The 13,880-nt window shown below is 38.2% G+C and overlaps 1 protein-coding gene across 1 annotated transcript; it reads right to left on the reverse strand.

The window, feature by feature from the left end:
• Positions 1–159: 159 nt before the first annotated feature.
• LOC132164662 (probable receptor-like protein kinase At1g49730) lies at positions 160–10,479 on the reverse strand. Its single transcript, XM_059575205.1, has 7 exons — positions 9,919–10,479; positions 8,681–8,936; positions 7,919–7,971; positions 7,780–7,847; positions 826–915; positions 620–689; positions 160–528 (listed from the first exon to the last, which is right to left on the reverse strand). Exons 1-7 carry the CDS (start codon positions 9,986–9,988, stop codon positions 224–226), a joined length of 912 nt encoding a protein of 303 aa, XP_059431188.1. The 5' UTR covers positions 9,989–10,479; the 3' UTR covers positions 160–223.
• Positions 10,480–13,880: the final 3,401 nt, after the last annotated feature.

The raw sequence follows: 13,880 nt of genomic DNA on the forward strand, positions 1-13,880 counted from the left end.
AGCATATATCTTGACAAAGAAGACAGGCCATATTGTAGTTGTATTTAAATTCAATCAGCTGATTTTCTTGCATAATTTCTTTTCCTGGGAGACAAGGTTATACAGCAAAGAAAAGAAACACCCAGTAGAGGCTAAGGATATAAGCAGTAATCCTCCATCAAAATTAAATCAATTTCCAATAAATATGAATATTTTGTGTGAAGTAAAATGGACAACGAAAATATTAGTCACGTGAAACATCTAACTTCTTCTGGACATAATGAAGTATCTGTGGAATAGAAAACATTGGTTTATCCCCAGATTTAAGACACAATGTTGCTACAGCCAGAAGCTTTTTAAGCTCACTAGAGTTATAGTCATTTCCAAGATCTGGGTCTATCATCTGATGCATGGAACTAGCAAAGCGAGATCCTTGGACCCATTGGATTAGATCAGCACCTCCCTCTTCTGAACATTGACCAGTAATAAGCTCCAGAATTAGCACACCAAGCTGGAGTATAAGGTTACCACGTTCCTGAACCGCACATTCTGCAAAAAGGATAAAGATAGACAAATGCAGATTGAAACTGAGAAAGCAAGTATGCGAATTTGTTGCAGGGGTGAAAGTAGAAGAAATAACCTTCTGAACTCGAGGAGTGAGGCACTGTAACGTAATTTCCACCGGAACTAAGAAGGCTAACATCAGATAGCTGTGATAAGCAAAGGGAATAATAAACATTAAGTTCCTTTTAACATATCTACTTGACGCAAATCTTTAAAAGTTAAAAAAGTATTTATTAGAACCAAATGCTTAAAGTTAATAAAGCATAAGAAATGCATCCTTACTTTTGCTGTAAAATTTTCATCTAACATGATACTGCTTGAGGTAATGGAGACATGATACATCGGGAGGTCACTGAAGAGAAGCAAATATTCCTGCATCGACAAAATCAAAGTAACGAATTACTGAAAGACACTCGTACTATGCACATATGGGAACTTTCTTTACTTTGGAGGAAAAAGAAAAAGATGATTTCATAATACCAAGTCGGTCAACTTACGTGATCAATGCATATAGTTTATATGCAGGTAAAAAGCCAATAGTTGGCATAACTTTGAGGTTTGACTAATTAAAAGGTAGCCATTGTCAGGTTCAAGGGAACGTCTTGTTTCAAGATATCACATCAAATGCTTGTGGTTGAAATCTTAATTCTTAATGAAAAGTAAAATCTCCAGCATGTGTCTAGATAACTATGACTGCAACTCACTCAAAATCTAAAACTCCATAGCTAGCACAGAGAAACTTGAGAAAATCTTCAAAGTTAGTAGAGGCCTAATAGTATAGTATTCAGCTTCTATCTCTATTTTACTATCTGGGCACAGTGCCTTGATAGCCAACAATGGATTATTTCAACTTAAAGTCTTTATTAGCTTATGAGCTTGCATCGATAAATGTGTTCTGTACTATCACATATCTTCCTTTCTGAGCATTTAAGTCTAGAGAAGCATCAAAATGCAAGGACATATTAGCAGATTTTAAGTGTGGCTACTACTCCAAAGAGAGATTTTCACAAACTCTTGTTATGTTATGTTTTTATGACGTTTTTAAAATCAAGAATTTATTGTGAGTAGTAAGTGCTCTGGTTGTCCTCTTTAATGCCTTTGCACCCCTGAAGTTTTTACGACAACAAATCTACCCTTGACGGGTTGGGGTGTTACAAAAGCTCCCACTTATCTAAATTTATTGATGCAGGAGAGTATAATAATAAAGTAGATTTATTATTTATGCTTTAGGTTTCTTTTTTTAATAAGGATTGGGTTTTTCCTTTCCTATTAGGATTGTTTTCCTATTAAGATTTGTTTTCCTTTTCCTTGTTAATTTAGGAGGTCCCTAGCCTATATAAAGGCACCTAGTCTTTGTTATTTTTCAATTCAGTTTATACTATCAATTAAATTTAAGTCTTTCAGAGTTATTTCTCTGTTTGCTTATTTGAGGCACTTAGAGATTTTTTCTTCCCTATTTGTTATTTTCTCTCTTTCTGAATTCTCTTTTCTATCTTCAATTCTTAGTTTCTACTGTTATTATACGCTGTCAGAACAATCCTAATTCTGCCGGGCATTAGTTGGTATCAGAGCTTAGCGTCTTCTTGGGGTGAATTTTTCATCAGTTTTTATGGCTAGTGGTCGTGGTCGTGGTCGACGTGGGCAGGTTCTGAATGAGGAAGTCCCCTACCATGAACGCAATGTACGAGACATGACGATTGAAGATTTGGAGAGGTAGGTTGCGAAGTTAACCCATCGTCTAGTGGCGCAAAACTTGGAGAGGGATCGCGTGATGGATGATCGCGATTCAGAATCCAATTTTGAGAACCCGTATAACAGTCCTGATCTGGGTTGGGAACAGCGTGTTCGGGATTGGTGGCATGGAGACTTAGGCTTCAAAGTTGAGCTTCCCGAATTTTCGAGCACTTTACAAGCCGAATGCTTCATTGATTGGGTGCATGAGGTAGAGAGGATCTTTGACTATAAAGAGGTTCCAGATCATATGAAGGTGAAGCTTATCGCCATCAAACTATCCGCTTGGTGGGAGCAACTAAAGCAATCGCGAGATAGACAAGGCAAGCCAAAGATTTGTGATTGGGAGAAGATGAAGAAGAAGATGAAGGGACACTTTTTACCCTTCGGATACACGCAGACATTATTTCAACGGCTTCATACGCAGAGACAAGGTGCGAGATCCATTGATGATTACACTAAAGAGTTCTACCAGTTGGTTGCTCGGAACGACTTGTCAGAGACTGAGGAGCAGTTGGTGGCACGGTACTTGGGTGGTTTGCGGCAGTCTACAAGACGTCCTTAGTCTCCACTCAATTTGGACGGTTTCTGAAGTCTACCAATGTGCCTTGACTGTAGAAAAGCAACAAGCCAAGAATAATACCAGATCTACGGTCATCAATCGATAGATTGTCGAAAATCAGCTAGCAGAGAGCAGGTAAGAATCTCTTGATTGAGGATGAGACAGTAGAAGAGCAAGTCCACATCAGAGATACTGTTTTTGATGAAGGTATTGACGGGGATATTTTGTATGGAGATGGGAACGAAACTCTTATTGTCAAAAAAAGCTTGCTTACTCCAAAAGATGATTCTAAAGCAGATTGGTTAAGAACCAATATTTTTCATACCACATGCACAATCGCAGAACAGGTTTGCAAGCTTATCATTGACAATGCTGGTTGTGAGAATTGGTGTCAGATGAAGCAATTAAGAAGCTTCAGCTGAAGATTGATTGCCATCCAAAACCATACAAATTGTCATGGTTGAAAAAAGGGAGTGAGGTAACAATAGATAAGAGGTGTTTAGTCTCCTTTTCAATTGGTAGAAAATATTTTGATAATGCATGGTGCGATGTAGTGTCTACGGATGCATGTCATTTATTATTACGCAGGCCTTGGCAGTATGATCGAAGTGTTATCTATGATGGGCGACAGAATACCTATACCTTGAGCATCAAGGGAAAGAAGGTGGTGTTAGCACCTCAACGAGGAGTCATTCATGCACCAGTGATTGAAAAAGGCACTAATCTTCTATCAATGTCTCAATTCTTAGAGGATGCAGAAGAAGGGGGAGTTGTAAATGCCTTGATGCCATGTGAAGAAGGTGCCAACGTGGATGATGAAGTGTCAGTTGAGTTACAAGAGGTGCTTATAGAGTTTGCTGATTTGATGCTAGAGAATGTGCCCCTTGGTTTACCACCCTTGAGAGATATACAGCACCACATTGACCTTGTGCCGGGGTCAAGCTTGCCAAATCGACCAACTTATCGCCTTAGCTTAAAGGAATCTGAAGAATTGCAACGTCAAGTGTTAGAGTTGCTAGAAAGAGGTTACATCCGAGAGAGCAAAAGTCCATGTGCAGTTCCTGCTCTCTTAGTTTCGAAGAAGGATGAATCTTGGCGTATGTGTGTTGATAGCCGAGCCATCAATCGAATCACGGTGAAGTATAGATTCCCGATTCCTCGCTTAGATGACATGCTAGATCAATTAGCAAGTTCTAAACTTTTTTCCAAAATTGACCTTAAAAGTGGGTATCACCAAATCAGAGTTAGGCCTGGAGATGAGTAGAAAACAACGTTCAAAACGCATCATGGGTTGTACGAGTGGATGGATGGTCATGCCTTTTGGGCTATCCAACGCTCCCAGTACATTCATGAGGTTCATGCATTAGGTGTTGCGGCCTTACATGGGGAAGTTCGTTGTTGTGTACTTTAACAATATTCTTATCTATAGCTCCTCGTAGGAGACACACCTAAAACACCTCAGGGAGGTTCTTGATACGTTACGACAAGAGTGTCTATATGTCAATTGGAAGAAGTGTTCCTTTCTTACTACCACTGTCACTTTCCTTGGATATGTTGTGTCTATCGATGGTGTTCATGCAGACCAGTCTAAGGTGACAGCAATTCTAGAATGGCCAATATCCAAGAGTCTACATGATGTTCGGAGTTTCCACGGATTGACATCATTCTATCGACGGTTCATCCGAATTTTAGTACATTGATTTCACCAATCATGGAGTGCTTAAAGGGTTGGACTTTCCGATGGACTGAAGAAGCCGATGAAAGCTTTCAATTGCTTAAGAAGAAAATGACGGAAGCACCTGTTCTCGCTCTTTCGGACTTTGACAAGATTTTCGAAGTTAATTGTGATGCATCTGGCGTTGGCATTGGTGGTGTCCTAAGCCAAGAGGGACATTCGATTGCCTTTTTCAGTGAGAAGTTGTCGGGGTCCAAGAAGAACTTTTCCACCTATGACTTGGAGTGTTATGCCATTGTACAATCTTTGAAACATTGGCATCATTAGCTGGTGCAGAAGGAGTTCATCCTTATCACTGATCATGAGGCCCTCAAGTATATCAACGTAGACATGCCAAATGGGTTGCTTACCTTCAGGAGTTCACTTTTTCTTTACGGCATCAATCAGGGAATTTGAATCGAGTTGTTGATGCTCTGAGTAGGAGGGTTGCACTCCTTACTACTATGCATACCAAAGTTGTTGGTTTTGACACTTTCTGAAAGTTGTATACGGAAGATCCTTCATTTGGGAAGATATTTGCTGAGGCATCTATAGGTAAGCGTAGTGATTATGTTACTCTTAATGGTTATCTATTTCGATGTTTACAACTATGCATTCCGGATAGTTCATTGAGGGAGCAAATAATACAAGAGTTGCATAGATATGGTCACTTTGGGCAAGACAAAACCTTGGCCCTAGTCTCATTAGACTATTATTGGCCCAAGCTAACTAGTGATGTGACACGTTATGTGGAACGGTGTTTTATTTGTCAAAGGTCTAAGGGGACCCTCACAAATGCGGGTCTATACACACCATTACCAGTGCCCGATGGCCCATGGCTTGACGTCGGCATGGATTTTGTTTTGGGGTTACCTCGCACTCAAAGGAGCATGGATTCTATTCTTGTGGTGGTTGATCGATTTTCCAAGATGGCTCATTTTGTTGCTTGCCAGAAGACGATGGATGCCGCCCGGATTGCTCACCTGTATTTTTGCGAGATTGTTTGCTTGCACGGGGTTCCAAGATCTATTACATTGGACTAAGATACAAAATTCATGAGCCATTTTTGGAAGAGCCTGTGGGAAAAGATGGGGACCAAGCTTAATTTTTGCAGTGCCTACCACCCCCAAACAAATGGTCAAACTGAGGTGGTAAATCGAAGCTAGGGAAATCTTTTAAGGAGTTTAGCTGGAGGCAGTGGGACCTGGCTTTGTCACAGGCAAAGTTTGCTTACAATCGGTCCAAGAATAGAACGACTCAGTTGAGCCCTTTTGAGATCGTGTATGGGCAAAACCCATTAGGAGTGCTTGACTTAGCACCTATTCCCCGTATTGGTTGATTGAGTGTTAAGGCTGATGAGATGACGGATTATCTCCGAGGAGTTCATGACCAGGTCAAGAAAGTGATAGAAGATAGCAATGTTAAGTACAAAGCACATTCTGACAGCCATAGACGCAAGGCAACTTTTGAGGTTGGTGATTTAGTTTAGGCTGTACTCACACGTGATCGTTTCCCTATTGGTGAGTATAACAAGCTACGGGAGAGGAAGATTGGGCCTTGTGAGATTCTGCAGAAGATAAATGACAATGCATACTGACTACGTCTTCCAAGTCATTTAAAGACCGATGTGTTCAATGTGAAGCATTTGACTCCATGTTTTGTTGATGCGGACAAAGACGACTTGAACTCGAGGGCAAGTTCTTTCCAACCCGGGGAGACTGATGCAGGAGAATAATAATAATAAAGTAGATTTAATATTTATGCTTTAAGTTTCCTTTTTCAATAAGGATTAGGTTTTTCCTTTCCTATTATGATTGTATTTCTATTAGGATTTGTTTTCCTTTTCCAATTAGATGTGCTTTTCATTTTCCTTGTTAATTTAGAAGGTGCCTAGCCTATATAAAGGCATCTAGTCTTTGTTATTTTCAATTCAGTTTATACTATCAATTAAATTTAAGTCTTTCAGAGTTATTTCTCTGTTTGCTTATTTGGGGCACTTAGAGATTTTCTCTTCCCTATTTGTTATTTTCTCTCTTCCTGAGTTCCCTTTTCTATCTTCAATTCTTAGTTTCTACTGCTATTATACGCTATCAGAACAATCCTAGTTCTGCCCGGCATCATTTATTTAGAGATCTTACGCACTTCTTGTCCATGTTCACTATTTCACAATATCAAAGAGGTCTGGAAAGATTAGGAATTATTTTTGGAGGTCAAAAGTTATTTAGTTTATCAGCAAGAAATTTTAGACAGGGTAAAAGTATAGGTTAAATCAATCACAGAAGTGTAAAATTTTTATAGGCAGATACAACTCACACATTTGTACAAGATTGAACCCATTACCTCAACCTTCACCCCTTGTATAGGGGGAGAAGATGCCTGTTTGGTCCAATGTTTATAGAGAAAGGAGATGCCATTGGATCTAAAAGACCAATAGTCAGAGATGCGTAAATAAACCAAGTGCTATATAATGTTGACAAGAGTAGTATCCAAAAAAGATTATGGCTTCTGAATTAGGAGTTACTATTTTCCATGTATTAGGCAAACCAAGAGGTGCTTATTGTTGTGGCCTATTGGAGATTATTAAGGTTTTGATAGTATTTCACCTGGGTATGTATTTGTTTTGTTTTTTTGTTGTATAAATGGTTTCTAAATGGTGTGTAAATAAGCTTGCCCCTCATCTCATAGTTGACTTATCCCATCCCCATGCAATCAAACTGGAAACAGATTTTCTGCTTTCTGCTTTCCAAGTTCCTATAGTAACTTGACTGACAAAACTCCCTTTGATACGCAGCTTTCGAAGTTTGGAAGTAAACATTTATGATGATGTTTTGGCCAGCTTCTTTCTGCAGCCACCATTTTAGTGTTTCAGTGATTAGTTATATAGAGATATAACTGCTTTTCATGAAAGTCTTTTTTTTTTCACCTTCATGTATATTTATTGAAGATCTATGTAGTCAGCACAGGGAATGCTTCAACCAAACTTATTTGGGTTCCTAGAGTGAGGAGGCGGGTAGAAATTTTAAGTGTCCGATTTTGAGAATTCTCTACCTTGTATGAGATATTTTTTTTTTCTCATGTTCTTGCTTCTTGAGTAAACCTTTAGCCCGTTTTGATTTACATAGTCATTAAAATTTATTTTCACTTTTCAAAAAATCTTCAGGGGGATTACATTATGTGGCATTTAATTGTGTGCACTATAAGAAGATAATCTCATGAACATACAACTTACCAATGCAGCTGCTACACCAATGGCTATTTGTAGTCTTGTCCTCCAATTTAAGGGAGTCTTAAGAGGATCTGCCAGGACCCAATAATTAAAAACAGAATCAGATTTTACAAAAACAGACAAATTTTGCTCCAAAAGTTACCGCTAAGATGCTCCTTCAAGCTTCCATTTTCTATGCTGTCAAAAATGAGCACCCTGCAAAGAGCGAAAGGTACAAGTTAAAACATCAAATCTGTAAAAGGTAAAGAAAATTAACAATGCATATTCAAATCTATGCATACTCTAGATGGTAATTAAACACAACAATTCAAATTTACAGAGTCATTATACTGTGTTTATAGTTATAACCTGAGTGCGTATATATCATGAGAGTTTCACAAAAGAACAATACAGACTAACATACATTATCAGTAACAAAGAGATTTTGTAGTTAATCCATAGAGGAAAATCTTGGTGATGGCACTGGCATGGATGTATGTGACTTACAAAGTAATTTTACCATTTTATTGACTGTGATACAACACCTTATACAAACAAGTAACCCCATTTTTAATGAAAAAAAGATATAAAATCTCCAGATCCAGTTTAAGAGCAAATCAGGAACTGATGAGTCAAGGGTTGGGTATCCAGGCACATGTATTATTAGGATTGCCCAAAAATGTCTCACTTGCCTTTGTTTCGTTTCTGGAGAGGGTATAACCTTTTTTTTTCTTTTCTTTTGTTTGGTGCACAGAAGGCCCAATGAGCAAATGGAATGTAGGGAGTAATACCTCAAACCTACTTTAATTGATCTACCCAAGCTCTAAACTCACCACTGGCCTTTGTATACAAGTTATACTTCCCACTTTTAATGGGGGAGAAAGCCTTATTCAAACTACTGGAAAAAAAAGGCTAGGCATCAGACCTCTTATTTCCGGTGGAAAACCCTCTGAGTGGAAGAAGGTGGCGGTGATGCAAGCGGCCCAGGAGTTGCACCTCTCTGTAGAAGACATCTAATTCTTGACTAAAAGCTGTAACTTCTTTTACCAAAGCAACCCCACCGTCTTGGAATCTGGCCTTATAAGCAGTTCCATGAGAATTGCAATAAATGATTCTATGAAAACCATCTGTCGCCTTCTTTATATCTTTGTATGACAAGTGCCTCACAAACAATATTGGGCCTGGAATGAGAACAAAAGGGAGTTATACAAAGCACTCTCGTATATACACATCCATGGTAGATCATGATCCAACAAAATGCAACAATTGAATCAAAATTGTATGCTCATCATTTTTTCTGTTTTCAACATATTAAAATAACTTGAAGTTAGACAGCATGGTCTTAAATTTTCAAATAACACCAAATGCACACACAATTTTGTCAAAGAAAAGAAAGGAGACAAAAATGCAGCTCTAATATATCGACCAGCAATTGTTTTTTACTTGATGAGGATAGCAACCTGCACCTTATGGGGTAGCATAATAACTATCTTACTTTTCACCTTCTTATTTTTTCCCTTTCTCACTTGGAACCAAATTCTTTCTGATCATGAGTACAAATTTATGCATATATATAATCCTAAAATAGAAGATAAACTCGAATTGCTTCTAAATCCTATTCTTAATTCTTCATTTTCACACACCCTTTTAGAATTCCATGTCTAATTCGTGCTCTGTCCACCTATAATATCACGTAAATAACCAAAAATTTGATATTACATTTGAATAAAGTTTTGAATTCAGATCCAAGAGTGGTGAAGGTCTTTTTCAAAGTTAATCACATCGAAGTCCTCCGCACACAACAGAGCATGTTCAAGTTCAACTGACACTAGCAACAATTAAAGAAAACCCACTTACAATTCAATCAATTCAAGCATATCACAGTCAATGAGTAAGGCTGGAAGCATAGAATTCCCCCATTAAAGTCACAACAGAGCATTTTCTAGATAATTCAACTAACATCATCAATAATTACTCTACACCCACGAAGAATTCAATCAATTGAAGTCCAATTCCAGCAATTTCACAGACCCAACACCCAATTACACTCACTGAGTGAGCTTGAAAGCACATAACTACCCACATTGTCCGAATCTGTACTAAAAGACTAGCATGATCTAAAAAAGCAGAATTGAAGGTAAAAGTGAGATAAAATTGAGGTACCAGGAGGAGATTTGTGAAGCCAGGGAAGAAGACTAAGCCTGATCCTGCGGATCAAACGGTCGACACCCATTTTTGGAAACTTGTTTTCTGGGTATTTGTGATCCAAGTAGAAGAGGGTCAACAGTCGCAAAGTTAAGTCTCATTGCTTTCTTACTTTTTTAACGTAGCGGAATTAGATTCTTTTACTTTTGGAGGTGGGTGAGAGAGAGAGAGAGAGAGAGAGAGAGAGAGAGAGAGAGAGTCATGAATGGGCAAAACGGTCATCCAGTCTGTTCATAGTACCCTGCAGCCCCACAGCCCCACAGCCAGGCTTAAATGAAAACCCCCTTTTTTGGCATAGTTATCGCCATTGCCGTGCTTCAAAATACAGACACTCTTTTACCTCATCAACAAGAAAGAAGACTCTCGGTTTCTCTAAACAAATACACATTCGTGCCCTTCACACATCGTCGATCTCCACATTGGGGAGCTTACGGAATGTAATCGTTTTCAAAAGCGATACAAGTTGTCAAGGAGCCCTCCATTGCTGACAGAGATCCAACAATTTTACCATTTGTACTGTTTTTTTTAATATTTTTTTTTTAAAAAGAGCTATTTGTACTATACGAACTGGCATTGTATGCAACTTCAGCGAGTAGAATAGTGGTGAAACAACAGCATGCTATAGAGCATTCCTCGGGCATGTGAATTCTCACAATCGGAACAAAAAATTATTAGGATCCGATCTCTCCCCTTCACTAAGGATGTGGTTTGCAATTGCGATTTAAAAGTACAATTTTCAATCAAATCATAAAAAATAGATTATTAGGAATTGTGTTTTTAAAAATTTATGATTTGAAAAAGTAGAATATTTCCGTTTTCAAATATCAAGCAATAAGTTTATTTAATTTTATTTATTTTTTTATTTACACAATTTTAAATGTTAAACTACGATTTTGTCAAACGTTTAACTACATTTTTAATAGGGATAATTAATTTTTGCCCCCATAAATTACAGGGACTTGACCCTTTTTTTTTCATTAACTATCAACTATGACACTTAACCCCATCAAACTACCATCTTATGACAAAAAGCCTCATTCCATTAGTCAAAGGGGTTAGAATTAACGGTTAACGGTTATGTGCAAGTTATGTGCCATTTTAAATTTTTTTATTTCACTTTTGCCCTCACTTCAAACCAAAAAAATGACACATATACCCTCTAAACATATTAACTTTATTTGTTTGAAGTGAGGGCAAAAGTGGAAAAATTTTTTTAATGGTGATCGTCAATTTTAACCCATTTGGCTGAAGGAATGGGGCTTTTTATCATAAGATGGTAGTTTGATGAGGTCAAATGTCATAATTGGTAATTCATAGGGGAAAAGTGCCAAAGTGTTGTATTTCATGGGAGCAAAAGGTAAATACCCCTTTTTAAAAACCACGTTTTCAAATCACACATTTTTAAATCATTATTTTAAAAGTGAATTTTTTAAAATCATAAACCTAAATGAACCTAAATGCGTCCCAAAACATGGAACAAAATCCTCTCCGGTTCAAATTGACTCAATAGTATTTAATTAGTTATACTAGTTGAAGGGTATTTTTATCTTTTCATATTTTAAGAAGACAAAAATACTCCGACACTATAACTTACGGAATATTGAACTAATTCCCAAAACATAACCGCATTTCTGTATGATGCCTGTATACTTCCTTACGCAACTATTAGGCCTTGGCCTGGTTCTGTACTCCGAAACCTTTTGCTGACCTTGACTGGGCTTGGCCTATTGCAGAGGAGCTTGAAGGAATCCTAACCACGGGTCAAAAAACAATAGGCTTCCTTAGGCCAGCCCAACTTATTAGTTGAACCGAAATTGACTGACCCACATCCACCATTGGTTCGGTTCAGTTCAGCTTTATGGGTTGTTCATTTAGATTTAATGGGGACATGGACAGATTCTAGGGTTGATCCTCTATACCAGTTGCTTCAAAATCTTAACAAAACTCTTTTGTGCTATCAAATAATGCTATATATACCAAATTTTTATCGTCATTTATTTATTTATTTATTTTATTATTATTATTATTATTATTATTATTTAAGTTGTGGAATAAAAATATGGTATTTAACATGAGTTTAACTTATATCAAGATGATCCTTAAAACCTTAGTGTTATAGCCTACAATAAAAAACTGACATATAAGCAAAAACACAAAAAATGCACAAAAATAAGCTGCAACACAATACACTAGATTTGAGCTCAAAAGAGAGAGACCCACGGCCTCCTCCAGCGCCAGACCCAGACCTAGAGAGAGAGAGAGAGACCTCGTGGTTGGGTGGCCAGACCCAGCCACCCAGCCGTGGGTCACATTTTTTGGTAGTTAAGATGATAAAATCCCTAAAAAGTTAACATTCCACTTATAGGTTTTAGTTTTGAGGCATTAGAAACGTGTTTTGAAGAACTAAAAACTAGTTTTAGGTAGGTCACAGCCGGTTTTCAAGTGGGTTTTAAGGAAAGTCACGGTCAGACCCATGGGTCATGCCAGACCCACGGCGTCGTGGGTCTGGCGAGACCCACGGTTGGGTTTGGCGGCCATGGGTGTTTTTGGTATTTTTTTCACTTTGATTTGCTGTGTTTGTTCTAACTTTCATTTTTTGCATTTTCTTTAAAGTAGTGATGTGTCATATGGTGATTGGATGTTATAAATGGGCTGGTTTACACCAAGACTTGATAAAAGTGGCTCTCATTTAACATTACTTTTTTTTTTTTTCAATATAAAATCATTCAGCTCTCGTCCCTCTCCAGAAATTTCCCATGTGAGCATTTGGCTTTCTCCTTCAATCTCCCTCCCTCTTCCTTTTTCCTTTTTTCTTTTGGTCTCTTTTTTGTTGTATTTGGAAGCCGAAGCCAGATCTATTATTTTTTTCTCTCTTTGGTTGTATCTTGGAAGCCAAATCTCCCTCCTCTTTCTATTTGTCTCGTTTTGGTTAAGGTAGTATCTTTGGTGGGCAGGTTGCACAAAAGATTATTTTTGTGCTGCGAAGAACTTTGATAAGGAGGTTTCACAAAAGTGCTCTTTTATGTTCATCATTCACCATCTGACACATCAGCATGGAACACATTACCAAAATAAAATCAAACCACCTGATTTCACAAAAGTGCTCTTTTATGCCCATCATTCACCATCTGACAAATCAGCATGGAACACATTACCAAAATAAAATCAAACCACCTAACTATATCAGGTTTAATCATTTATTTTATTTTATTTTTTTTAAAAAAGGTTTTGCAATGGAAAGGTGTGGCGGCCGGCCATCAAGGGTGGCTGCGCTGCCACCCCCGGCCCAGGGGTGGCCACGAACCACCCCCTGTGGCCTGAATCTCTCCCCTCTCTCTCTCCGCCGGAACTCTCTCCCTCGGCGGGGGATGGCCTTCGCGGCCACCCCCTGGGCGCACTTGTGGTGGTTGGCAACCACCACTTCTAATTTGCGCTTTTTTTTTTTTTTTTTTTTTTTCTAAAATTAAGTCGGATAAGATTGGCTTAGGTGTCACCTTTTAATTGATGGCACGAAAGCCACTTTTTTTTTTTTGACATGTCCCAAAAGCCACCTTTTGTGCTATCCAAGATGCTCTCTTTTGTGCCACCAATCAAAAGCTGACACTTCAGCCAATTTTATTATGCTTATACTTAAAACAAGACACAACCACACCATATACTCTATAAGAAAAAGAAAAGAAAAAATAAAATAAAATAAAATTAAAAATAAATATTAAAGGGGTGGTTGGCTAGCCACCCCCTCCCCCACTTGGGGTGGCTAGCTGCCACCCCCAGCCCATGGGGGTGGCTCGTCGGCCACTCCCATGGCCTATGGGTATGGGGTAGCCAGCCATCCCTTCAATTTTTTTTTTTAATTAATTTTTTATTTTATATGTGATATAATTTGATGTAGTTGAGCTAATTGGGATCGAACCGATATT

The sequence above is a fragment of the Corylus avellana genome, chromosome ca10 (genome assembly GCF_901000735.1).
Source record: "Corylus avellana chromosome ca10, CavTom2PMs-1.0".
Lineage (NCBI taxonomy): Eukaryota > Viridiplantae > Streptophyta > Magnoliopsida > Fagales > Betulaceae > Corylus > Corylus avellana.